The sequence below is a fragment of the Pseudochaenichthys georgianus genome, chromosome 20 (assembly GCF_902827115.2).
Source record: "Pseudochaenichthys georgianus chromosome 20, fPseGeo1.2, whole genome shotgun sequence".
Lineage (NCBI taxonomy): Eukaryota > Metazoa > Chordata > Actinopteri > Perciformes > Channichthyidae > Pseudochaenichthys > Pseudochaenichthys georgianus.
In genome coordinates this window covers 20136051-20163932 of record NC_047522.1, presented here as the reverse complement: position 1 = coordinate 20163932, position 27882 = coordinate 20136051, and the positions used below count along the sequence as shown (strand labels likewise).

Below are 27882 nucleotides of genomic sequence, written 5' to 3'. Positions count from 1 at the left end.
TGGATAAAAACATAAAATTAGGCGGTGATTTTCAGCGTTTCTTGTTAAGACCGCCCTCAATGGGAGGGTCTTTTGCTTTGAAGGGCCGGTGGACGCGGTGATGGGACACACTCCTGACAAGCCCATTTAATTATTAGGTTCAGAATTAGCGCACGCAGACTCCCCACACACACTCACATCATCCACTACAGCACTGCTACAAAAGGCAATTATGTCATCTTCCATTTAATGATGGCATGATGGAAGCGATCAATCGAAAGCAGCAGAGAGGCTTGACACTATCACTTTCTATCACTTTCTGCTTTATTGAGTGCACTACCTTGTGTTGTTTCCTCTTGTTTGCCCAAACGAGATGTGTGATGCTCATACGGTACAGTGCAGGTTTGGTGGAATCAAGTCAAGGGTTCTCAAAGCACAAAAATATAAATAAATAATTACATGTGTGAATGCTGTTTTATGAAATTGAGCCCCATTTTTACAATGTCCTGGGGCATTATCCCTTTCTATATAGAAGTGTACATTTGTTATGGCCCAGTTCGCCAGTATTTAAATTGCATTCAAACACTTAAGGGATCCGCAGTAACACAACACATGGTCATTCGTGGGATTCTCTGGACAATTTGAAATGTTGCAAAAAAAGGAGTTGCAGGAGATATTTTCTATTCTTTTTTTTAATTGTGGTGATGTGTATGCAATACTGGATTGTTTTGGTTCTGTTGTAGTTCTTTGTCTTATCTTGGGACGATATTGGAAATAATTTCAAAAATGTATATTATTTTGAAATAACCCAGACAAAATATGTCGGTATTAACATGTGTGTTTGTTTTTGCCAGAGTAAACCTTTTCTATTAATACTTGGGCGCAGCTTTTATACCTCTGTGCCTTTAACCCTATGCGTCCCTCACAGAACACCAACCGAGTCTCTGACCTTTCTCAGCAAGATGACCCCCTCCTGTGTGCTCCTGTTGGTGGTGACATCGAACATGCCGGGGCCGTCGCTCCCGATGATCCTGTACTCCATTTCCGCATTCTCGCCTATGTCGTTGTCCATGGCCCGGATCACTCCCACAGCAGAACCAATATCGGAGGATTCAGGAGCCCTGAACTCATAGACGGCTGCGGAGGAACAAAAACATCCGAGTGATTTGGTGGTTCCAGGAACAGATGTACAGAGAAAACTAAAGTTTGGATCAAGTTAGTAAAAGCTCTGTAGTGTAACTAAATGTAAAATGTTCGTGAGCAGGGTCATGACATCTGAGGTCCTGCTATTTTAAAAAATTCATGACAACTAAAAGCATAATAGAGAAGCATCGAAGCCCTAAAAATACACCCAAGATTAATTTATGAGGACAATACACTGGCCGGAAAAGAAACACCACTGCCCCTGACACCCAAGGAGCGACACAACCTGCCTATTATTAATGACCCTGTTAGTGGAAAAAAGGAAAGAGGGAAAGTGGGTGAGTCAGAGAGCAAGAATACAAGAGTCCGGGAGGGAGTGAGTCAGAGCAAATCAGAGAGCAGCAATATAGGAGCCAGGCGGGGAGTGAGAGTGTGTGAAAGAAGAAGCCGTGTGGGAGATTTAGTGCTGCAACATTTGTAGATCAGCTGTGGAGCAGCCATTTCATATGCGGTGAAACATATTTCATTTTCAAAAACAGACATTTGGCCTTTCACATAAGTTGCTACAAGCGGTATTGACTCAGATATTTAGGATGTGACATCAATTCTGGGCCAATTTGCTCAACACAAATTAATTGCTTCCTTCTTCTTATTCTTATTTTTTTTTATTTTGTAAGATGATTTCCTGGTTTGAGGCGGATGAATTGATGGCTGCCTGTCGGCCGCGGTGGCCCCAGCTGCATCTTGTATGCTTAAATAAATAGCTGGACTGCGGGGGGAGCGGGCGTGATATACACACAGCCTGCGGAGACAAACAGCACTGTCACACTAATAAAACATGCTGACAGTGTTTTGGCAACGCCTGAGTCGGCAGGTCTCTGTGACGCTGACACACACACACACACACACTGAAAGCGAGGCACTACTAGCAGGTTTCCCTAGGCTAACAGGTATTTAGCATTGGGTGGAAAAGAAGAGGCATCACTCCGGCAGACAACAATGATATCGCTTCCTGACACTCCACCTCCTCTGGGTGTCCCATTACAATATCTCTTCCACTTTCAATCTTCCCCTCTGTCTCCCCCCCCTTCCTCCATCACAGGCTGTCTTTCTGTCGCCTGCATCACTCTTCTTCTTTCTTCTCCTGTCACCTCCTCCATCCCTGTCGTATCCATCTCCCTCCTTCCCTCCTCTCACTGTTCATTCATTGGCGCAGGGGCAGAGATGACAGCGTCTGTCTCCCCCCCCCCTTTCCCTCCCCTCAAGCTGGTGGAAGGAGGGAGTGATAAATGCGGGGACGGCGGGAGTTCTGCGGTCGCGTGTTTGCCTCGCGTCGCCCACTGTACAGTGCACAGTGCGCTTGCTGTTACTGAGGGGAAACACGACGACACCAGTAATCTGTCAATCTGATCTGGCTGTCTTCCCCGTTTGCCAGATGCACAAGAGGAAGTGAGACGGGTGGGAGGAGGGAGAAGAAAGGGAGACAATGTGCGAGACTGAAAGTGAGTAGGAAGGGAGCAGAAAGGGAGAATTGATGATTGATGAGTGAGAGGGTTACAAAAAGAGGGGGGGGGTGATTCACCAAGGAGAGGTGAAGCACTGAAATGAGAACATTGGTTTTATGGAGTCAAAGGCAGCAGAAGATAGACAAAGAGAGGACGAGTAGGGGAGATAAAGGCCAGTGAACGTACTCTCTTCATTTAATAGGGATTACAGGGATGATCTGATGCACTTTTCAGGACCCCTCGCTCTGTCATATGGCTCTATATTTAATTATTCGCTGCCTTTAAGAGGCCCGCCTTAGTCGCACAAAACTCCCTGCAATAATCCAAATTCATTTGAAACTGACACCAGATGGGGGCTGCCTGCCTGGCACCGGCTCCCAGTGACAAGTGGTTTTCATGGGCTGAGTATTGGTCACTCTGTGTGTGTGTGTGTGTGTGTGTGTGTGTGTGTGTGTGTGTGTGTGTGTGTGTGTGTGTGTGTGTGTGTGTGTGTGTGTGTGTGTGTGTGTGTGTGTGTGTGTGTGTGTGTGTGTGTGTGTGTGTGTGTGTGTGTGTGTGTGTGTGTGTGTTGGGGGGGGGGGTTCCAGAAGGCCTGTACTCACTCTTGGTGAAGCGTGGCGGGTTGTCGTTCACGTCTGCGAGTGTGATGCTGACCGTGGTGGTGCCGGAGAGCCCCCCCATCTGCCCCGCCATGTCCTTAGCCTGGATCACAACCTGGTAGTTTTCCTTCACTTCTCTGTCCATGCCAGGGAGGGCGGTCTTGATCAGGCCTGAGGAGAAATGCACAGATTCATGGTGAGAGTTTATTTGAAAAGAATGACCATTTGGTTATCTAACAAGTCAAGTCCATGCCCTCAATCACAACCCTTGAATTTCTGTTTCAGTTCAAATAAAAACTGTATTATATAGAAACGCTTAAACAGTCAATATTCTCTTTCCTGCTTTGCGTTGACATACATTAAATGAAACTGCATATATTATTTTGGGTGGATTAACCAAAGCTCAAAGGCATTTTTCACAATTCTTAGACATTTTATTTACACAATTAGTAGTCAAGCAATCAAGACGTTAATCAACAGACTAATGCATAATGAAAATAATCATTAGTTGCAGCCCTTAACGCATTGTTCAATGTTTAATTTGATTGGTATAAATGACAAAAAGCTGATTTTCATTAAAATTGCAGGACAAAACTTTTAATCACTTTTGCTTATAAGTTTAAAGAGACTCTGATGCATCACCAGCCCCTCATTTGCCCTTTTAGTCACTTTATATAACTGACTGCATTTTCTGAGGTGCGCTCAGCACAAGAGGACCTGTGAACTCACTGACCCTTCAGCTGCGGTCAACAATGTCCTCTGCAGCAGCAAAAATATATTTTGGGTGAGCGGGAACATAACATATGGGTCAATACAACTTCAAACTGACTCCTATTAAAATATCATGGTATGTTTTCATAATGTTATGTGAATGCAGCTATGATATGAACAGAGCAAATACACAGTGCGTTCACATACCAGAAAACGGACTATTAGGTGTGAATGCACCCCTAAGTCATCATCAAACTATGCAAGTCTGACAGGTTCTCTGTCCAACCTTTCCGAATCGAACTATTATGACATAAAAATAATGATATTCCTCCACAGGTGGACTGCATATCAAAGATCACTGTATCTGCCTGGAAAAAAGCCTGGCTGCATCAGCTATATTAAATAAATGACATTTCATTTTTTAGATTTATGCATCTACAGGCTAGATAATTAAACCACGAGGAACATTTTATTACAGAGAGGTCAGTTCTCTTGCCGAGGAGGCGCGGCGGAAGTGAGCTCCGCGGTCACACAGGAGCACAGTGTGGAGTCTGTGTTCTCGTGATTTAACTGGTAAGTGGACCACAGAGCCACTCTTCCAAAACCACAGCTTATGCCTTTAAATCTCCACGCGTAACATGCACCTCCAAATGCATTCAGCATCATTTACCTCCTCTTTGGAATTAAGGCTCAGTTAACATTCCGCCTCTTAAGTGCCTTGAAGTTGCTTACTCCTGCGCTCCGACATGTTGGATGTCTGATTTGGAGTCAGGACAGAGACTGGGTAAAGCCGTAATTGGCAGCATATTCAAAAGTTGTGCTGCGTCTCCCATCAGAGGCGGTCTTAAATCATGTCTTCTATTACATGTTGGAATTAGGAGCAGCATGTGGAAGCAGGTGGAGGGAGAGAGGCAGACAGATGAGGTTCAGTGGCAGTAAAGTAAAACAAATAATTAAATCTCACCCTGAATAAACTACTTTGCAAACTTCATCACTTTCTGAATAGATGATTCATTGCATATCAAACAGACGTGGTGCATCATTCCAGCTGAGATCAGACTGGCCGACGCTGTTTAAAAGGCCCTTCAACTTTTTTTCTTCTTCTTCCTAATGATGTATCTCACGGACGACACGGTGTTACGAAAAAAGCGATCGTTGAGGAAAGGAAGCAAGCGTATAGCCACTTTAAAGCAGCGTCACGCTCTCTCTATAGCTCTACCTTTGTTATTGCCTAATGACTACAATGCACACACACCGAGGAGGAGAAGAGAAACAAATCCTGCTTATAATGTGATGTCCAGGCATGTCTTTGTGTAAGAGGGGATGTCAGTTTACATACCACATGTGGGATAAACCATATTACTGTTAATCCCCACGCTAATCTGCAAATGGCTTTTTTGTCGTTTCCCTTTTGTTTAAGCAGAAAAGACAGGAGCGGGATGTGTTCCAAAGCCTACATTAATGATTAAAACTAGCAAGCGGCTAGATTTTGGGGGTTGGTGATTTGCCACTCACACTATAAATCCCCCCCCCCCCCCCGCCTGTCAGCCAGCGAGAGGAGGCAGACGTGTTGGTATTTGGTTCAGTTCAAGGGGAATTCACAGCCTTCTTGGAGTTTTTTTCTGATAAATTGTTTTAATTTTCTTTCTTGGTAAAGCTCAGCGTGCCTCCTCTATTTCTGTGTCAGTTAGTGATCTGTTCTGTTTTAGCAGAATGGCCACCTCCAGATGAAAGGGTGTAAACGTGTGGGTTACATACAGTATGTAGGGAGAGAGTGCAATGGCAGTTGCCTTGTTAGAGCGAGGATAAGAGCTTTTCCACTGAAGACATACTGAAGAGTTGTGCACAATGCTGTTCTACTGAGGCATTATAATCTTTGACTTTTCTTTCGAGGATTTATTCTCACAATACATTTTATTTTTTTTAGCCTTTGGATTCCGAAGGACTAACAAACTTGATTTAGTTGTTTTGATATATTTCTGAAATCAAATGGTATTGCTCCGGAGCTGTACATGTGCCAATAAGGCACAGACATAAAAATGAATGGGTCATTTGTGTCTGTAGTGTTTCTAAGGCATATAAATAAAATAGCATTCTTTTAACCGGATTCCAAATTAAAGTCGATTCCAAAGAACATCCATTTTGAAGCATCTAAAAGCTTTAGTTATACTTTATTCTAAGACGTAAATGCTTTTTTCTTCAGGATACACATTTATCAAAAGTTCTTGAGCAAAGCTATTTCTTTTTCTACATCAAACTTGGAGGAATAAACACAAAGTATGACCCGGGAGCTGAATATGAGTATTGCTGTGTCGATTTTCCTACTGACCGGTTTCTGGGTCCACAGAGAAGTATGGCTGGCCCTCCAGGATGCTGTACACCACGCGGGCGCTGTTCCCGTAGGTGGCGTCGTCGGCATCTGCAGCTGTCACCTGAATCACGGAGGTGCCTGGGGGGGGGGGAGAAAATGCATGACAATGAATCAACTCTACAATACTGCTGAAAATTGCCTGCTGCTGAAGCTGATGCACCTTCTGATGAGGTGTCCGATCCTCTTCTAATCATTCAGAATGTGACTGATCATGTCTGTCCCTTTGCATTACCCCAACCAATCTCTATCCTCGGCCACTTATACCCTCACACGTGATTGATTTTCACGAGTAATCGATAAGTCCTAATGTATTTTTCTAAGTATATCTCTCTAAGCATAGCAGCGCCACTGATACCGGCTCTTTGCAAACCCCAAGAAGCCTATTAGTGTATCCACAGATCTGTAGTGTCTAAGAAGCCAAATATCTGATCGTAGGCGAAAGACTGTGATCCATTTTCTCTTCCAGGGAGGCTGAAGCCCTATTTCAGTAGAACAAAGGGAAACAGTTAGCCAAGTACTACCTCCCAAATGGCGCCTTGCGGGGCCAAGTGTTGCCTCATTACATGCAGAGGAAAATTAATTGAGTAGAAATATTTAATGGCAAAGTGGTATAAATATAGAATTGTGAAATACAATGGGATAACGGCCCTGTGAAACTTCACTAATTTGATGTCAGCTATGATCTGTAAGGGGTGACAGGGAGAGTTTCCCTCCTTTTAAAATCAATGTCATTCGTATGGGTGATGGATGTTCTGGGGAAAGAAACTATAAAACCAAAAAGCAGAGAGAGAAAGACCACGGCTGTCTGATTTGCTGTAAGTGACAGTTCGGAGGATTCCTGAGTAAGTTCACCGAACCTTGATGACTAATACCTTTAACTAGGGAATTAGACTCAAAGAGGCTTTTCTGACACAGCGGCTTTTAGAAAAATATCACTGATCCACATCAGCCATCTCATCGCTGACTTTAAGCTTCGGAGAAAAGAATTTTCTGACAAAAAAGTCAGGAACGATCGCAGTTTTTGTGCAGGGGGAGTAAATGACCTCAAGTGTAATCGTTCAGATGTCAAAGGAGGGGCGCGTCAAAGGAGGGGCGCGTCAAAGGAGGGGCGCGTCAAAGTCGCCCGAGCACAAGAGTCCAAAGAGGAGAATGTCAGAGCCGTGAGACGATAATACATCTCAAAGTGTATGTCACATTTAAAGGGGCAGTGTCTGGACGTAGTCACTCGTGAACACATGCTCTGCCAACCAGTGACATCACACCTCGGTTGTTGCCATGGGCACCCGTGCTGCCCTTAGATAAGTGCTGGCCTCTCTCTCTTGGGCTTACTGAACCAAGTGACAACTCTGTCACATGTCTGGGCTGCAGGACCAATGTCCCTCAGCCTCCAAAGCTCCACAGCAGCGCAGAACAGAACACGGAGTTCAAACCATGTTTTCATGCAAGTATTGATTAGGCGCCTTTTTATATTGTTTATCTATATTCATGAGGCCACTCTGTACTTTTAGACTAAGAGCTAGAGCCAAAGTGCACAGTAAATTAAAGTTTAATCTGGAGCCGAATGACAAGAAGGAATGATAATGGGAATAGAAAATGGTGCGTAAGAATCAGACCATGCAGAAGTGAAATCTGAAGTTATTCATTATGAGGAAACAGCTGATGGTAATTCAATTAAATACAGTTTTAATAAGATACAATACTGTATTTAAAAGATTATCTGCACCAGTGCTGTAACCGTGACAGAAACACTTTACCTTGTTTATTTTCGGCACATAAAACAGCTTCTAGTCTCATTTAATTAGCCGGGCCCTCTATGTTAAGCCTGCATCATTATTATGATTGATAAAGTCCCATTGATCCAGTAAATCTGCCATTTTGAAATGTCTCTATCCAATCTGAATCATAAGCCTTTTAATCCAGCTGCATAAACACCTTCATTCGTGTAATTATTGTGTGCTTTTGATTAATACATTTATTTTTCACATACTAAATGCGACTCTCTTTGCCTGCTGTGCACACAACATATTTATTTTCCCGAAATTAATTACTGTTATTAATTTGCTAATCTGTTTTTGGTTTCCTTTTTATTTTATCAATTCAATCTTTAATTTCCCTTTATGGAAGACATATCTCTGGGGCCAACCAGATATGTTAGCCTGTGTCAGCTAACATATGTGATATTCAGTTAGATTATTACATGGGCACATCATCATTGGACAAACACATCCGCACAATAGATGTGCAATAGGTAAACAACGGATTGAGAGTATAATTTCTTTTTCTATATAACTGTCTTACTTTGTTATCGTTAAATAAACCGTATTTAATTGTGTCTTAATTTACATGATTTAATTTCATATTCTGTTCTTGTACAGCTTGTACATCCCATATTCTATTTGACATGGATATAGACTTGTTGCACTACTTTTTATTTTGTATTTTATTATATATGTTGCATTGTTGGAGGAGCTCAGGTCAGAAGAATGTCATTGCCATTTCTACACTGTATCTTTGTGCATCTTTGAATCTTGAATCTTTAAAGAAGTCAATGAATGGTATTATCAGGAATATATACGTCGAGAACTTACCGATGTCAGACATTTCAGGGACCCTGGCCATGTACGGGTCCTTGGTGAAGCGCGGCTCGTTGTCGTTGATGTCGTGGATCTTGATGATGAACTCGGACTCCCCCTCCAGCGCCTCGTTGGTGAAGCGGTTGACGGCCTTGGCCCGGAGGATGTAGTAGGCCTTCTCCTCCCGATCCAGCCTCTTGGTGGCGTGAATGTCCCCAGACTTCTCGTCTATCCTGAAGAGAGACCCGGCCCCCTCCCCTGTGAGGACGTACCTCGTGTTCCCATCTCCTCGATCTGAATCCGAGTGAAGCTGTGGGGAGGAAAAAAAAGAAAAAGAAAATGATCCCTGCAGAACCAGACAACAGTTTGTGGCGTTTTCATTCTAATACATTTCCACTTTGCAGCTCTCTATTGCTAATTGTTAAAGCACAACAGTGATTTCAAGTTCACTTTATGAAAGCTTTCACACTTGCTTAATGTGCTCTTATGGACACCAAATGTCAGCTAGCTTCTCTCCAGAGACATATTATCTTCGGATAGCCACGGTGAACAGAAACCTCATCTTCATAAAGTCCACGAACAAAGACAAACATCAGAGCACCCGCTGCACCGTTTGATTGACAGGTGATCACCGAGAAGTGAAGTGCATACAAAACCAACATCTAAGCATAAATCACTTAGTAGCCTACCAAGGATGTCAACAGAATCCAATTGCAAAGTAAAATCACAGTTCCCCGCTTAAATATTTCTGATACACTGTGCACATATCAGCAATCTGACCAATCTGGGTCTTGGCAAAGAAGCAGTGACAGCTTTGATAAGTGTGTTTGGTGTTGTTTAACAGATTCATATCCTCTTTAGTAAACTGTCATCGCGTCATCTGTGCTATTCGGATCCTGCCGAGCAGAAAACACAGAGTCGGAGCATTTATGTCGCATTTTACTGGCATTGCACTTTCAGGTTGTCATCACGTTTCTTACCGCAGGGCCACTGTGGCATTTTCACAGTGCTGTAAAACAGAATGCCAGTGGGTCGAAGTCTGTGAAGTACCAGCATGACTGCGCTCACGTCCGCCGCCTGCCAATCCCTGATGGATCAGCAACATGACCAACATGCCAGAGGACCACCAGTCTGTGGAGCTTCTCATTATTATTTGCTTTCTCCCTCTCCATCTCCTGTTTAATTCTTTTTCTGCATGAACAGCAGCTTAGCATGCGCTGACATTTTAATTCCACCACCAAATCCCCCCAACATATTTATCTCCGGGAACTCATCAAAAGCTTGTCCAGTCGTTTTCCCCTCCCACTACTTTCCTGCCCACTTCCCATTCCCCTCTTTAATAACCAAGGACACGGTAATGATTGCAGGGGGAGGCACAGGGCAAAAAGAGGTTACATGTTTTCAAAGTAAAAAAACGTGGCCATCCGAATGTTTACGCCGACGAGTGGGCACAAGCACGTGGTTCCTATGTGTGCTGTTGACACCTCGTTAACTCAAGTGAGCCACCGCGTTTGATTTTGACAGTTCGAATGCATATTTGTGTCTACAAGCATTTCTGGCTGTGCCGGCGGACAGACTGAGGGGGGATATTGTGCGTTCCAGCTGGGTCACGTGGGAGCACATTGCAAAGTCTCCCTTCTCATCATATATTAAAAAGCTTTTCATCCCAGGTGCTCGGAGGCTTTACTAATTCATGCTGTTATATCAGGGCAAAGCTGGCACGTGAGACGAACAGCTTTGTGGATTAGCATCTTTAACACTATTTTGTTCGCCTGCTTGAATGCTGGTTAAAATGACTGTTTTCATTCCTTTCTCTGTCTGTCTCACCGAGCCGGTCGGGTGTGTTACAGCATTTCAGTTTCTTTTCGGATTAGGATCTGGAGTGGCGCACTGTTTCATTAAACCACTTGTATTTTGGTCACAACAACTCTCATTTTATTTTTATTCCCTCCGTTTAACCAAGCCAAGAGAATATCACGCGCATTTTTATTTGTTTACCATTCTGCTTTACAGTATGTGCTTCCAACAGAGACTCAGTTGGCTGAAAACAATTCACAATCCAACATTATTATCTTTCTCCCGCTGTTATAGCTGCAATGTCCTTTCCTATGATTGTCTATCAAGCTGCCTATCTCAGCTGGCACAACAATTCAGTTAATAAGACCTCTCTTTCAGAGATGTGAGATAGACAGTGTGACATATGCTGTGTCGACTGTCATTTCTATGGAAACAGAGAGTTCTTGTGGTCTCAAGAGTTCCTCCTCGCTCCCCTCAAGGATATTACAAGGCAGTATCGAACTCCATCGCCCGCTGCAATGACCCTGTCCCTCCCAGTTGCCCACCTTGCTGGCGAGGAACATTTACTGCAACCCTTCTACTCAAATTAAGAGCAGATAAAAAAAACCTCTCCCGGCCGGAAATCAATGTGGCAGCCCAACGTGCATCCACAATGGCCCTCTGATCAATTTATATCGAAAATACAATTAAACTGTCACAGGGGGAGAACAAGAAAGCCACATGTGCATTCAGTATGGGCACCAAGAAGCTCTGGCACATCAATAGCTAGCCTTTTCTCCTTTGCCCTCCTATGGTACCAAATCGTAAAAAAGGAAGAGAGCATGACGCTATAGCCATTAACACAGAGACTTCTGGTCTTTTTATAAAGAAAGAAAGAGGAAACGATCGTATCAAGTCATTCTGTCTATAATAGTGGCCCAATATCCTCATCTTCTAAAGTTAAAAGCTTTCCTGCAGATTGTTAGATGAGAAAACTACACCACTTTCATATTTTATAGAAAGTAGACTACAGCCAGTATAAGCTTAGTTTAGCATAAAGCATAAAGGAAGTCATACACAATGAGGACACAGTGTGTTAATGATGTTTAAATGGGCTGCTATGGTCTTCTTTTGGGACAAATAGCTTTCTCCCATTTCCACTCTTAAAGTGATGTGGTACCTTCATATTTACATGAGAATTACATCACTAATCTCATCAAATTATGTTTTCCGAACTAATGTAATCTAAATATATTCTTCTTCTTTCTTTAAAACAACTAAATCAAACATGAAACTTGAGTTAGAGATTCTTTGAAATGAGTGGAGTTCTAGGAAAATAAGGCTCAAAGGCAAATATGACTACAACATGTGTCTTGGCAGTGAATCAGCTGTGAAGCAAACCAATGTTCATTTACTGAAACATTATATAATCAATACAATGCTATCTGTTTCAAAACCCTCCACTCAATTAGCCTTCTCAGCAGTGATTTCAAATGGTTGGCATTTTTTCACAGTAGAAGATATTTATTTCTATTCCTATGTGCTTCATCTTTCAGTTTGAAGTGGGCTGAGTAGTGAAGTGGTACTCATCAGACATCTGTGCGTGAGAACTTAGAAGCAAGCTGTCTTTGTTTGTGAAATTAATCAGCTTCAAGTGCAGAAAATGTTAGTGCAGACTCGATCTGGCCGCCATTTGTTCTTCACTCAAGTTAGGCCCAAAAGATGGCACTGAAAATGGGCTGCTAAGGGCAATTAGCCAGTTAGCCTTTAAGGCCTTGTGTCCTGGCCTGTTGAGAACTGGCTGCCTTCTATGAAGCCAGATGGTAGCCTCAGACTGTGCACAAAAATAGCCTATCAAATGTGTGTTGATGTGTAAACTTGTGATATGCCATCAGAGCTGCAGAGGCTTAAAGGTGAAATGTCCCTTAACATATTTTCTCTTATGTGGACCTCTGACATCTTTAGTTCTTTGTGCCATACATAATTTCCAGCATGTTATCTTTTAATTAAAATAAATTCTCAACAGTTTGTTTACTTTGCTACAGGGCCTGAGGTCGTGTCCTCACTGCTTTTATGGAGTCGTTTTTTAAAGTTCCCCTATTGTACTCTTTTTCATCAATATATTATAGTTCTCAGATTTATACTAAACATGTCTCAAGTGTTTGGCTCCAAATACCAAACAGATCATGCATTGCATCATTACCCATAATCCCCTCTGTTTCAGCCCTGTTTCAAAAGTGCTGATTCTCTGTCTATTAATTTAGATGAAAATATTTGGTTACAAATAACACAATGGTGCTCTTGGAGGAGATTCAGGTTATATGGTGGGGGGGTTACCTTGTTGGTGATTGGCTCATGGTTACATACGCTAAAAACTCGCTATGACATCATAAAGTGGCCAAAATCTGCTCATGTTCAGACAGGTTTTTATATAAATGTGAGCAAATATTATTTCCTGACATTTTCAGAATCTCTTTACACACAGGGGACACATGTTTCTGTATAAATACATGAAAAAGTGGATTTTGCATAGTAGGTGACCTTTAAGATTGTATAATTATTACATGTAAACTATCTATGGGGTCCATAAGGTAAATACAAAACTTGACTGTTTGATGATAAGAAATGAATTAATCTCACCCCGTCAAAATCAACGGGTGTTCAAACAGTAGTGGGCAGGCGATAGCATGAAAACAATTGCAAGATGTTGTAGTGATGTCGACCTATCTCGCGCCGACATCGCCTCGCCCCTGCAACGTTGTCAGACAGATGTTTGCCGGGCCTCGTCGCTGCATGACCTCATCACACCCTTTCCTCCGCTGCTCACACGTCGCAGGAGAAGAGCATAATTGAAGTCACCCCCTCCCAGCACACACGCAGGAACTTATCGCCTAATCAACAAACACTGCCAATGTGTGCTCCAAGCCGCGGCTGGAGACCGCAGAGGTTGCCATGGCGCGGGTACAGCCAGCCCCGTGCCATATTGCAAACTCCTTGCCTCTTTGCCAAGGTGAGCAGCTGGTAGTGGGGGGGAACAGAGACCACAAATCACCCCACCCCCCACAAACAAACACAAACAATCCCTGCATCTTTCCACTCAGCTGCCATAAGACGCTCGAGTCTTTTCCCCCAGGTCGCTTCAACCGCTGAGTCATTCAGGACTGGGAAGAATATTATGTCTGTGTTCATCTGCCGCTTTTTTATTTCCTCTGATTTCCAGCCCATTACTGGAGGCAGACGTGTGTGTGTGTGTGTGTGTGTGTGTGTGTGTGTGTGTGTGTGTGTGTGTGTGTGTGTGTGTGTGTGTGTGTGTGTGTGTGTGTGTGTGTGTGTGTGTGTGTGTGTGTGTGTGTGTGTGTGTGTGTGTGTTCACATTCAGAGAACATTGCTCACTTGCTAGGGACTGTGTTGAAGAGTCTACCCGGCAGACCCAGAACCACTGGGGCCTATCAGGGGCTGTAAATACTTTATGAGATATGATAGTACAGCACAAACACTCCTAAACCACAGGCCATTAACCATTTGCAGTGGATGTGTGCCCTTTGGTAAAGTAAGAAATAATGAAATAAACAAATATTCTCTTCCCCCAGTGACAGCGCGGACCCTCGGAGGCCTATATGCAGCTCGCCTGCTAATGAGAGGCCGTGTACGATTCCCCGTCCTGCAGGAAAAAAATAAATTGCTGGGCAATACAGCAAGATTAGCAGCCAACCAGCTCCACAACAAGACACCGGCGGAGTCTCCTGTTGCCCTTCATCTCGATCGCTTCCCTTAATTCCTTCCTGTTCCAACTGCCATTGTTACGCTTGCTCAGGAAAGATTACACTTTCATTTGTTAGCACTTCACAACTCGATAAAGCCTTCGGAAAAAAAGCAACCGGGGGAGATTGAGTTTACCAAATAACCGGAGACGGGATGTTGTAATTCAAGTGTAGTTTCATCGTTCTATCTTTTACTGTGTGTCAAGAGCTGCTCCCTTGTTTATAATAACCTGCCATTGTGTTATTTCCAATTCATTTTTTTCTCGACTAACAAAAGTGGTTTTGTTCCCTGCTGTGTTCTCTGGTTGCAATGATGTCACTTGCAATGACAAAAGCCTTCCCTTTTGTGTTTCTGACATTGTTGTTTTTTTCTTCAGGCCCACTTGATGCGGATATGGCCTCCACCTGAGGATACGGATGCAGATGGTTGTTCTCTATGCTGAGGCACGTGTTCAACTCGAAAGCTATTCATACCGTTTAGGGCCTTATTCATCACTTGTACTTAATCAAGCAATTAACAAACAGTAATTGCAATCAGATAAGATCCACCAACTACAATCCTATGAGACAACTGGCTTGCGAGCTAACACTGTGGAGAAGCTCCCAGCTGCATGTACTTGGGGGGGACGACGACAACAAGCGCTCAGAGTCATGATTAAGTGTGGTGCTCGAAGGTTGATGCCTTAATGGCATCTTCAGGAGACGGACTCTTAGGCCAAAGCCTCTGGATCTCTAAGTGTATACCACACTCAGATAATCCATTCTTCTTTCGCTATTAGTCTTTTTACAAGCTTAAAGGACGAGTGGCACATCAATCAGCGTGCTCTGAAGACAAAGTGGTTTGATCATGCTCGGTACTTACTTCTGATCTTCATTCACTCGTTTTTTTTTGTTCTTTTCAACTTTGTTGTTCTTTCTCGTATTTGCCCGCCTCATACCATATTGAGTGTTGTAATCCTTTAAGACGGGGGCTGAAAGTCAACCCTCACTTTGAGAGGACGTATGTTGCAGCATCTCATTTGGTTGGATGACTCTATCCTCCATGGACACACGATCGGAATGCAAAGCGCCAGCCCCATTCAACTCCTCGCACAAAACCCCCTTTCTTCCTTTCTCAGTCGTCCTGACCTTGCCCCCACGCTTCACAATCTCCTCAATTACAGTAGGTTGGGAGAGGAGGCTGATATCTTGACTTCCGCTCCGCTGCATGTAAAGCATTAGCTGGCCCGTCTTCTTGTACATTCCCCAGTGTTATCTGGGTCGACACGATGTTTTCATATTGTTGAACAAATAATACCTTCGGAGGAAGTCATATTTTACTGTCGGGCAAGACAGCCGCTCTCGGACGGCACGATGCGAGTGGAATGGACATCGTGCAAGCAGAAGCAAAGATGACAGTAAGCACAATATGTATCGGACAGGCGACAGCAAACAAAGCCTGAGGATGGATGGAAGGAAGTCCCATTCATGAGCCGGTCGGCGTATCGTGTCACGTCTACTCTCCGATGATGGGTTGATTCAGAGACAGAATGAAACAGTAATAGGATGTTATTTATTTTAAAGCAGCTCATTAGGAACAATTCATTTCATTTAATAGAGGTTGATCACATTATCAATGAATCCATTATGCTACTAAGAAAAGGCACCACAGGTTGTCCCCCTTTTTGCTAAAAAAATAAACTTTAAAAATGGTGTATCACAAATTCAGTTTGTTCTAGGACTGTAAAATGCAAATAAAGCAGTATTTGGTGAAATTTGCATTCATTTGGATTGACGGAAAAATAGCAGAACTTCATAAATATGTATCGACAAGACTACATACTGTAATGAGACATTTTTTTAATTGATCTAAAAAAGCGACTTTTCAAATGCCGGCATGTGAAAAGTTCATGTTTTGTTGTGTAGACAGTGGCTCCGCGGAGAAACAATCCCAGAAGAATAGACAAACATTGAGGAGAGCACTCAGACTGTCGGGGGGGGGGGGGGGGGGGGGAGAGACTGCAGATTTGATGCACCGTGTTACAGAACTAACAATTTGTGAGATGGACTTCATAGAGCTCACTCACAACGAAAAACCACGCAGAGTATCGTCGGGTTTCTAATGATGCAGTTTGAGCATCTGTGTGAGACAATCCTTTCTTTTTCATTCAACTGGAGCAGATCAAATACGCAGTGCTTCCTTTAGTCATTCTGAACACACTGAAAACAGCAGGTTTGGATTGGTCCCATAATAGAATTTAGATTTCTTTCATCTAATGCATTGTTATTTATTGCTCTTCTACTTAGAACTGAACCAAAGGACACTTCTGATAAACAGGCAACTGACTCTCAGTAAAAAGGAATGTGATCTGTTATATTTTGTTCATAGTAAAAACAAAATATTATTTTGAATTAGGAAGTAATCTGATCAAATAATGAACAAAGTCTGATCTGATACACTATTCTGTAGACATTAGACTATTGTGGTCAATAAATAACACAGTTTTGCTAATTAATCTGACTAGTTAAATATGTCTCAAAGGTGTGGGATGTTATTATCCCTTTGCTTTTGTTTGATTATTGGATGTAATAATACTTCAGTGTGAAACTGATGTGGCATTAAGGTCCTCTGTGTGTCTGACATAGGAAAAAAATGGATCTTTAATTACCTTTCCGACATACTGCATGTCAGACCCGGTGTACTCCTCCAACAAAAAGAACTGGTTCCACATCCATCCACGTTTGGATCGCCTCAGCGGCACTCCATTGGCGTCTTGTCCCGTCAGTCCTGCGGCCCCCTTGTGCCCCCCTGTAGTTCTCCGAAGGGCCCTGAGCCCGTGACCAGGAGAGCTGAGGTGGGCCATAACCCACAGCACCATCAATACGCAAACTCTCCTTCTATCCATGGCCACACCACCACAGCCTTCTTCTCCCCCCGCAGTGGTCTATGTCCAGTGGTTCTTGGTCAGAGTATCGGAACAGTCCACATGCTGTAATCTATTGAAGCAGAGAAGGCTCCTCTCGGTCACGTGGGGCGGAAAAACAGCACCTGGAACATTTACAGAGAAAAACAGAGTGTCAATATCAGGAGGGGAAGCAGTGGTTCGTTACCGTACTTTCCTAACCTGTACTCAAAAGCAGCTCAGTGTTCCAGGCTTTCTGAAGATGCAGTACTTAAAAAATTCAGTAAGGACCAAGTCAAGATGGGGAGGGGGAATCAATAGAGATGTATCTATGAAATTGTTAGGACTAGCTAGGTATATAATAAGTTAACCATGAACCAACACTTTAAATAAGAAATAATGCAATCAATTGAATCATCAAATGAAATCAATTGACCTAGTTTATGAAGCAAAATGTATTTCACTGTAAGAAAAAATTGCTTTTCCTTTCCCGTTTCCATCATCTGAGTTCAGGCGGTTTCTTAGTTTCTGCAATTGTACATATTTCCAAAAAATGGTAGATCTAAGGAGACGAATTACATTTTACTATTACACTTCCTAGAGTAAAACATATCAACAAATACAAATAGATGCACACATTGTTTAAAGAATACATTAATAATGGGTTAAATACACAAACAAATGTGGGTAATCAGCTCCTGGTGAAAAAGAGGCATGAGAGGCAAAGCTGGAGAGCTGATCTGAAATCTGCATCTCAGTGGTTGACTTTCTGCTGCCACTCGCACACACGTCCACACATTCCCATCCACACAAGCCCTGATATACATGCATGTGCACACTCAGTGTACTGTATGTTGACTGTCAGTCAAGTGATTGATGGGCAGGCTGAGTGCTACCTAACCTGATAAATATCAGATTAGAAATAGTACACATCAATGTATTGGCTTACATCCTGTACAGCACGTGTAGAGCTACTTTATCTGCATTAAGCCCCTGAATCAACATCTAATAGAGTGCAAGGCTCGTGGAGCGGCCTGTTCTATCTTTTTAAACAATCTGCTTCGGCACACTTTGTTATCAAACCCAGCTGAATGCCAATGGAGACCCTGGGCAATGTCAACTCCAGTTTATTACCTTAAGATCAGTGTAAAGATAGTGAACAAAATGTTTGCAAACCACAGAGTAGGGCTCTGATGTGAGCAGTGGAATCTGTCCGCTTCCCGTCCCTCAATCATTTCTCCCACCCATCTGCTTTTCCTGTGGTGCCAATGCAGAACGCGCTGGCAATATGTGAAGGGAACGGAACAAGAGGAACAGAGCAGGACGGAGGTGGAGGAGAAGGAGGGGTAGGAAGAAAGAGAAAGAAGGCCATGTATTCTGCTTTTGTTCTCATTATTCCTCGCGGCTGGAAGATATCCAGGCCGCCAGTGTTCCTCGGCTGGGGCTTGGTAGGAGGGTTATCAGTGGGCCCGCTGGGGAGCGTCTGCAACGTTCCTCCGTATCGCACACTCTCAGAAGGCGGGTGGAGGGAGAGGGGGCGTGTGGGGGAGAGGAGGATGCAATCTAGCACCAATGTATGGCAAGTCTTTCCTCGCACAGTATGTCGGGGAATTAGGAAACAATGTCTCTGGACATGAATTAAGTACCCTGACCTGCCAGACAGACTGAGTGAGGGAAGTGGAGCGAAGAAAGAGGAAAGGTGCAGGAAGGGGAGTAGAAGCAGGGCTCCTGTCACAATACCACCATTTTGCTTTAGATACTATAGCGCTAAGTTTAGTATCTGAAAATCGGAGACCACAGAAATAAAGACGAACCGTCAAGCAATGTCACAGAACAACCGCCCAGCTTTTTACCAACAGATGTCTGCCAGCATCGAATGAGAAAGCTTTATAGTAACTTTAGTATGGGGGTATTGATGTCGGCTGGGTGTCTTTGTTGGCTCAAAAAACAAAATAGAGAAGCTTCATTTTTCGCCCGTTTGTCAAGCTGTTTGCGGGTGGGTTCAGTTCAACACACAATAAAGAGTTCGATAAATGTGTCCGCCTTTAGCTATGTGGCTCTGTCTGTCATGACGACTGTTTGCTTTGACTACAAGACCATCCCTAAGTGCACCATCATGTAATGATGCTTGCAAACCGCTCGTCACAATGCGGCAGTTTGCAGGCCTCACACACCTGGTGGAAAGATGAAATCAAAGAGCAATATTTGATAGACATTGTTTACTATTGTACAAGTTCTGAGTCGAGTACTGACAGTCCTAACTACCTCTGTAGTTTCGCAACTGGTCGTGGTTCAAGTTGCTTTTAAGCCAACAACATCAATGCTGCTTTTGTATCGAGAGTGGATAATTGCACGTCTGCTTGGAAAGACTTTGTAGATTCTGGGCCAAACTTGTCCACGTCAAACTGCCTCAATGCACTTCGTCTATTCTTTAAACAAATTCCAATCGCAGTGTTTGTTTATGCCCTCTAGATGTGGCGGCCAGGTAGAAATTCACGACACGCAAAGTTCTTGAAATCAGATGTAGTTACCGTGACAACACTACGGGGCAAACGGGGAGAGAGGGAGTGAAGGAGAGGTAGAAACGTCCTGTCAGAGCAGCGTCAGCAGTCAGGCTGGGAGACTGGCCCATCCATTACGCTACCTGTCTTCCAGAGGCAGCCAAGGCATGCCCTGCTTTCCCCTTATGAGGCACATTGTGAGCAGTTGAAGCTGAGGGTTAGGTCCCAGCTTTCTCTTTTCCCTCATGCGCTGCAGTTTATAGCGCCCCCCCCTCTTCCCGTCGCCACATCCCATCCCCACCACCCTGCCCCTGCCTACTTTGCTTGCATAGGCCTGAGCTGATATGCATTATCACTGGGCTTTTTGCTGAAAGCCAGTCACTTTGCATGTGTCCTCTGCCTGGCTCAGCAAGGGGGGGGGGGAAGACTCCCGGGTCAACAGTGCGTGTGCTGATGGAGGCAGGTGAATGTGAGATGGACTGTCAGGCTTCTTAATAATGCCCGTGGAGGAATAGACCACCACTTTCGCTAAGCCACAACTCTCATGGCAGAAGCTCTGTTTCCTATCCAAATCTGCTACATGACTGGATGCTTTTTTCCTGCTCTCGCTCTCTAGTTTTCCCTTTTTATTTTCCTCCCTCAACTCCCAGTGCACTCGACTTTATGAATTTACTTAATTGACGCTGGTGAGAGCATGTGGGACTTTGAGCTATTGATTTGCTGTAGGCTTCGGCGCAGTTGGAAATACCAGTCGGTCTCTTGGGTGGACTCATGAAGCTTATACCTCGAGTCCCCCAGCAGTTGGGAAGCCGGCCTTTTCAATAGATTTCTTCATAATGTCACTGTGGAAAGCTAATGTTTTCACTGTATGGAAGGCTTTGACGTCCCTAGGGAGTGCTCGCCCCTTGACCACATTTGTCATACTCTGGAAGCCATATTGTACAGCCCTGATAATGCTCTTGACATGGACCACGAGTATGTCAGCTAAAGCTGTATTTTGCAAAGTCAAAAAATGTCACATCGGGTTAAGAATGCTAAGCTGCGACAAAATGCCTGCCTCTTTATATTTGTGATGTATGAGAGTGAAGTCGGAAGAAAGACGGAGCGAGGATTTTCCAATTTTTTAGGACTTTGATCTATTTTGTGTACGCTTTCCATGGCAACATGTTTATTACCTAGATTAATAATAACAGTAAATACTTAGAAACAGTGGTTAGATGACAGAAGGTCATGAAACACGAGCAGTCAGACACTCAACATTGCATTGGAGAAGAAACATAATCTGTTAGGCATCCATAGACTGAAGCCCTGGTTCAACTTTGACCTTTGTAATTACTGTAGTTAATGGCAAAGTTGTATTACTGATTATTATTGACATTTCTGCATTGGCATTGTGTTCCTTTGAATAAACCTTGCAAAGTCAGTCGTGGTGGTGCTATGTTACTTAAACCAATGGAACATAACCACCAACCATACACCTATAAACCTGAATGCTACTTTAAAGAAATAGAAACAAGAGTAAAACAATTTGTAAAGAAGGTGACATGGAAAAAGTGAGTGTTTCTGTTGCAGAGCCATCTTCCATGTATCCCTGTCGCTGGAGGGGATTTTTGAAAAGGTCGCTGTTCACTTTCTCAGGGAGCACCATCGTCATAATGAAGGTGTGTAATAGAACATGACACCATAATTATATTTCCCCAGTTAAGAGGCAGTGTTTACAACAAGCACAAGGCTGCCTTTATTTCCTCCCTCTTTACACACACGCTCGCTCTCTCGCCTGCCCCGTCTTCGCTTCATATCATGTGCCATTTAATTGCATTAAAAAAAAGTGCTTGATGAAAAAATGAAAAAAGTAAATTGCTTTAAATTGCCTGTGACAGATTGTGTGGAGTTGCCCATCGAGCAATGATACTGCATTGTGCTTGGTTCCTGGGTAAGCAAGATGAATGTGTATGCTGCCAATATTCAAATGCCCCATGATTATACGCTCAAAGAATTGCTTGGGATAACATTTTGAATCAGGACTATTAGCTATTAAATGTATCTATTGGTTTTATCGAACACAGGGCCACGAAGATAGAGACAGGGGTGCAGAGAGTCACACAAATGCATTTGTCTATACATATCGGATCTGGCCAGCTAATGGCCTTTCCAGTGCACATGTGCTGTTACACAATAGGCCTGGGTGCTATTTTAGCCTAATCTAGACTTGGGAGTGACCTCTCGGAGTAGGCCTACATCTCTCCTCTCCCCCCTTGCTACCCCCCCCCCCCCCCTCTTCTCTTTCTGTTTTTATTTTCTCTTCCCTAACGAGAGATGTGAGCGACACGGCAAAGCACCCTATTGCGCCCGTTGAGCCAAAGACTTCCACAGAAACCCAGAAAGAGCCCCGGGGGTGCAATTAAAAGTGAGAGAAGAGAATGTCAGCCAAGGGGACGAGCAACGGAGAAGAGATAGGGAAAGGAGATGGGTGGGGGGAAGGTTGGGCACTGGTGCCACAGGTAACGTTGTCATGTTACAATCCACAGAGGAGACCCTTAAAGGCTGCTAATGTGTGGAGGTGTCAGCAGCAGGTTTTTCCACCATATCTACTCTCGTTGTCTTCCTCATTTGCTCCCCTACCTCACTCCCTTTCTCCGCCTTGCCTCAGTTTGTGAGGAGAGCTCAGCCTCAGAGAAGGTGTCATTCACAACTCATGTTATGCCGTTCGCTCAAGAAATGTACAGCTAAATCCCAAGTGCAAAACAGTATGCGCCGCTCGACCCAAATCTGGGGCTCTCCATTTGTCTGGTTGCCCATGTGGGTTAGTGGTTCACAACAGAGTTCCCAAAAAGTGGGTCGCTGGATGAACTTTTGCTCTCCAAATGTGGGCAAACAAACCGTGTGTCCCTTGTCTTTGCAGCAACATGGATACAGATGCGACCAAACAGAATTCTGTCAATATATATTGATGTTTTGTTCAGCTGAGAAACAGCGTCTAGACATACTGCCGCATTGTCTTGAAAATAACTTCACCCCAATGTGACATACACAGACACACGCCTCACAGATTAAGGCGCGGAAATTGATCACTAAAAAGGAGATTTCAGACAGATGGGGCCTATTACCACAAAGGAAGATAAAAAACATCTACGGATTGAGGAGGGCAAAATCATCATCATAAAATGCATGCAAATAAACAGCTGAAAATCCCCAGTCAAATTGGAATGCAAAGCTGAAGCGAATTGCTCACTGCACTGCAAAACACCAGAGTCCTCTAGTCCAAATTAGGATTCAACCTACAACACTGGAATAGCACCGAGATGTAGTTAACGGTTCTGTAAGTCCCCCTTTCTGCTTCTAAATAGCACATTAGCTTTCTCGATGTGTTGCCAACATTTCAATTTATTCTAAACAAAAAGGACATTTTCAAATATTAATCTGCACATTACTTAGGGAAAATTGACACATTAACAACAAGGACAAATAAGGCTTTGGTACATAACCCTAAAATGATGGTCTTCAATGTCCTGATCATACATGACATGCAGGTATGTGCGACATTGCCTTTGACTGAATCCAAACAAATTAGCTCCAACTATCCCTGTCAGATGCGGGGGTGTGCCCACAACATTCGTCCCGCTGCACCGCTCCAGAGCTCACTGCAAACACATTACCTTGCCTGGCTGCCCAAATGCATACCAAATAACCCATATAAATCATACAATCTGGGCCAAGTCAATGAGAGCCCCCTATTTTCCCTGCTTTCTAGTTATTTCCACCGTGCCATCCTTCAGCAGAGCCTGCATCACTCAGTCCGAGGCTCTCACAATCGTTGTCTGAGTGGCCCAGTTTAGAACCCAGCGAGGGCTCCTGAAGTAACCCTTCCTCTAGTGCACTTGATTTTACGTCTCCACAGTCGGGACTAAATTGTGGGTTGCCAGCTCTCCAAACAGAGCTCTGTTTTTCAGCTCACCCCCTTTCTCTTTCTCCCAAAGATGGGATTCTATGAACTCGCACCAGTGTTCATGTCTGTGTTTACCACCGAGCGAGGCGGCAGTTGAAGAGGATCCCCTCAGCAGATTATTTTAAAGGGTCCCTCTTCTGTGAAGTCACTCCAGATTCTCTTAGTATATTAGGGAAGCATCATTTTGTTCTAACTCTAGTGCCAAATAATAACGTTCAGCCCTGAAAAATGGCTCTGAACTGTGTCATCATAAACAACAGACTCTCACTTTTTAGCGTGCCGTTTCGGATTCCACTCCTCCGAATGAATTGACTAAATGGGAGCTTAAAGTCATTATCTCCCCTCGCCAGTTCTCCAATCCCGCGCTGGGGGCTAATAAATGGAGGTTTGATTTTGCTAAATGTCCTTTTGCGAAGATTAATAACGCCGAGTGCGCCGGTAGAAAACAGATGTGGTCATCCTCGCTCGACAGCAGAACAAATGGGCACGAGACGTCCTCGCACATAAAGAGCAAAGAAATAATAGCTTAATGGCATTCATCCGGTGACACGTTAGCAGATGAGACATCCTCGGTTGTTTGCCTGTGTTTCACCAGAGCACATGTTTTGTCACCAGCGGCCGTGTGGTCTTACACGGCTTTCTTCTGAGGGGTTGACAATGAGAGAGGGAGGGAAGGGAGGATGGGGGGAGTCTCAGTGGAGGGACTGGCGGCTTCCTGCTTTCCCCACTGAGGCCTTTGTGGTAACACACTGGTGGTTATGGGAGCCTCCGTCTCTATGCAAATCAATGTTTGCCTCCCAAGTGTTTGTGTGTGTGCCATGTGCAGTGAAGCACACGTGTCAGCTTCTTTACATTTAGCCTTGAACACAAAAGGCCAAATCATATTCACATTCAATTAAATCATTAAAAGCTATTATTCTTGATGAAAAACGTGCCTTTGTAATACTGGCTTACCATGATATTAGATCACGTCACAGCTGTTGTTTTTAAACGAATAGTGCGTCTCTGGAAGCAGATGCATTGATTGGGCAAGGTCAAACTTGGCGCAGTGAATTGAAAATCGGTGGAGGAGTTGTGTTCCCACGTTTGTCTCAGTCTCCCCGTTGTGACAATTACTTGAGAGGGAGCGACGTGGAGAAACATTTCCATTCAAGCATATATCGACTGTAACAGCGGGTCAGTAACAAGACAGCTACAAACATAATTGTCAAACCAACACTAAATAATACATGGAGCTAAAACAAAGACATCACACACCTAAAGTATGGCCCTAATAAAAGGCTGCACAGACGAAATGTGTCTCCACCTCGACTAAGAGTAATGACCATTCCACCATAAAACAACACAGCGACCGTTTTTACATTATTAATACCAGAGGCTTCACACACACTCTATAAGCTATGACGCTCACTGATACTATGGCTTTTGACTGTTCTTAAATTGGACACAATTCTCTCAAACTGCACCCAACCAAAACCACTGAGGCATTCGAGTGTTAAGAAAGCCATTTGTCACAGGCAGGACTTCAGCCCAGCCTGGGGATAAAAACAAATGAAAGTAATTGTATGAATATGATTTAATAATAAGCCACACAATTTGTGATGGCATCTGAATTTGAATGCCTTGTATAAATACATATTTGGTTAGCAATGCTCCTCAAGAAATGAAAAGGGGATGTTTGCTGGCTTTTCATTTGTTGCCGTGCATTTTGAATGAACCCCTGCAGTATTGCTGCTTAAAAGAGGGCACAATTCTCAATCCGATCACGTCAAAAACAGATTCAGGCGTCCTCTGAGATGAACAACAGACGGCCATGATCTCCTCCGACCTTAACTGTGACTCATGTTTATTTACCTCGGCTAGTTCCCCCTGAGGGACGTCGGCCTCATCATTGGAATGAGCGCTGTGATGGGTTGCTTTTTTTTTATTGCCACTCCGGGGAACTCTAATGAACAAAGAAGCCTGATTGATCCAAGTTAGCATTTGATTCCCGAGCCCTGCCGAGACGCACGATTCAATATGCTGGCATGCCACTGGAGCACCCCTTGAACTTTGCTGAACACACATCCTTAATCACACTCACCTTTTCTCGTGGCTGGTGTGACTTCCAGCTTATTTGTAATTACCAAGCTCCTCGGGGGGGTTGGCTGAACAACAGGCCCCGGCCATAGGTCACGGAGAGACATTGTAGCCGGCCATATGGGCTCCGGGCCCAGGGGCAGAGAGTGGGTGGACGGCGACGTTGGCACCAGCAAGTTACCAGAATGGTCGGAGCAGGAGATTGAATTATTCGGAGACAGGAGACAGCCTTATCGAGCAGCGGCCACATTGCACTGACGTTTTCACCCCAGTTTCTATTTCCCATTTCACACTTGGACTATTGCCAGATAGGATATGTTCAGGCACCTCGTTTTACCCCCAGATTCAAAACCAGCAGTCAAAAGAGGGTATATTGCTATCTCCACCCGTGACACCTTCCCCTCTATCCCTAAACCGTTGTCTCCCCCATTTTCCTCCCCCAACAGCATTGCAGATAAACAATCAATACTGCATGAACGTGACCACGCTGGGCACCAGGAGTTAAAAAGACAGACGAGGAAAATAATTCAACCCAATGTCATGGGCGGACTTCTTCTCGCTCATGAACTGATATGTATTGAACATTCAGGCCACTTCTTTCATTATACTCCGCCATCATTTCTTTGTGTTTGAGGTCACGAGATACATTTATTTCCCGTCCTCTCCTCAGTGGTCACAGAATGAAACCCCACTGCAATAAATAAGTAATACCCTACTTTATAGCAAAGGTGACCATGGATATTGGAGAGCAGGGACCCATACGATCGATTTGGAACGAGGAATGGACATTTTAACATGATTCCAAGCCGGGCATTTTAACTCAGGGGTATTGGACCCTCTCTTTTGATGACTGCTTTCCAAACCAACTCATGACTCCGTTTCAATAATCTGATGACGACTTTATTTAAGGGAAGGCCAGTGAGAGAGGCAAGCCACGGTGACCTGCTGGTGGCTGTGTGGTCCTATTCCTCTTTGCAAAGCTTGTGTGCAACACATTTGCATTTACATTCCCAACGCTGCCATTGACAAGAAGAAGAAGGCTTTTTGTCCAGAACCTCTGTGAAAAAATGAAAACAAAGGCGTTCTTATGAGGAGCCCCAACAAACACTCCCTGCCTCTCCCTCTCCCAGGCTAGAATGAAATACTCCTCATTCCTCCTCATTCATTAGCCCCCGCGCCCACAGCCCTTAATACCACACGGGGGTATAAAAACACCCCGCACACACACACACTAAAATAAAGGAGTTGGACATGGCTGAATGATTGCCGAGACTGTTTACTAATACTGCTGCTCACTCTGCTTTATTACAGAGTGCCAGGCTTTTCATACTGCAAAGGGAGAGAGAAAAGGGGGGGGGGGGGGGGTGAAGCCGGGTTGGAGGGAGCAGACGGAACAACAACAAAAAAAGAGTGCGGGAGAGATACTGCCAAAGTCAGATTAAAAGAAGAAGAAGGAAAAAAAAGAATGGCTCGGTTGATTTACACCTTCATTACTCTCCCCTAACTCTTCTTATTGCAAATCATGATGCTGCTTTATGAGCTGAATCCTCTATTACGACAAGGCCGGGAAGACAGTGCTTTAGTCCATAAAGCAGCAGTACAGTAACCGCCACCCGGCAGCGCCCCATCCACCCCTCCTACCACCCAGCTGCCAGAAGGGAAGGGAAGCACGACAGAGCCACTGTTGAAATGTGTTCCAGTGCACACACCCCAGGTTTCGCTCGTTTGCTTGCTCACTGTCCCTGTCCTGGTGACTGTTGTCACCACATCCACAATTCTCTGAGCCAGATGTCCGCGGCTACTTTGGGAGAGGAACTCACAGCAAGTGTGTAGTGTGAAGCGAGCGGTGCCATATTTAAGTCAACAAACACTGAAGGCAGTGGAGGTGTGTGTTTATCACTTCCCCACCACCCTGCGATGAGGTGCTACTGATGGGCTTACTCTGAGAGATGTGTGTATTTTAGATAGAAATGTATTTATTTACTCTTTTATTTATGGAACCAAGGGGAGGTCTTCAGAGCATGCTTGCACTTTTGCTCGCGATGATTACATTCTG

At 44.1% G+C, this 27882-nt stretch overlaps 1 protein-coding gene across 2 annotated transcripts in view; it reads right to left on the bottom strand.

The window, feature by feature from the left end:
* LOC117465691 (cadherin-6-like) overlaps positions 1-27882 on the bottom strand; it is a 55508-nt gene that overhangs the window by 18399 nt on the left and 9227 nt on the right. For both annotated transcript variants that reach the window (XM_034108658.1, XM_034108659.2), the window contains exons 2-6: positions 17067-17446; positions 8897-9191; positions 6267-6386; positions 3230-3397; positions 929-1116 (exon numbers count right to left, since the gene is read on the bottom strand). In XM_034108658.1, the coding sequence (XP_033964549.1) occupies positions 929-1116; positions 3230-3397; positions 6267-6386; positions 8897-9191; positions 17067-17303 (1008 nt within the window). In that variant the 5' untranslated portion in view covers positions 17304-17446. The remainder of the gene's footprint in view (positions 1-928; positions 1117-3229; positions 3398-6266; positions 6387-8896; positions 9192-17066; positions 17447-27882) is intronic.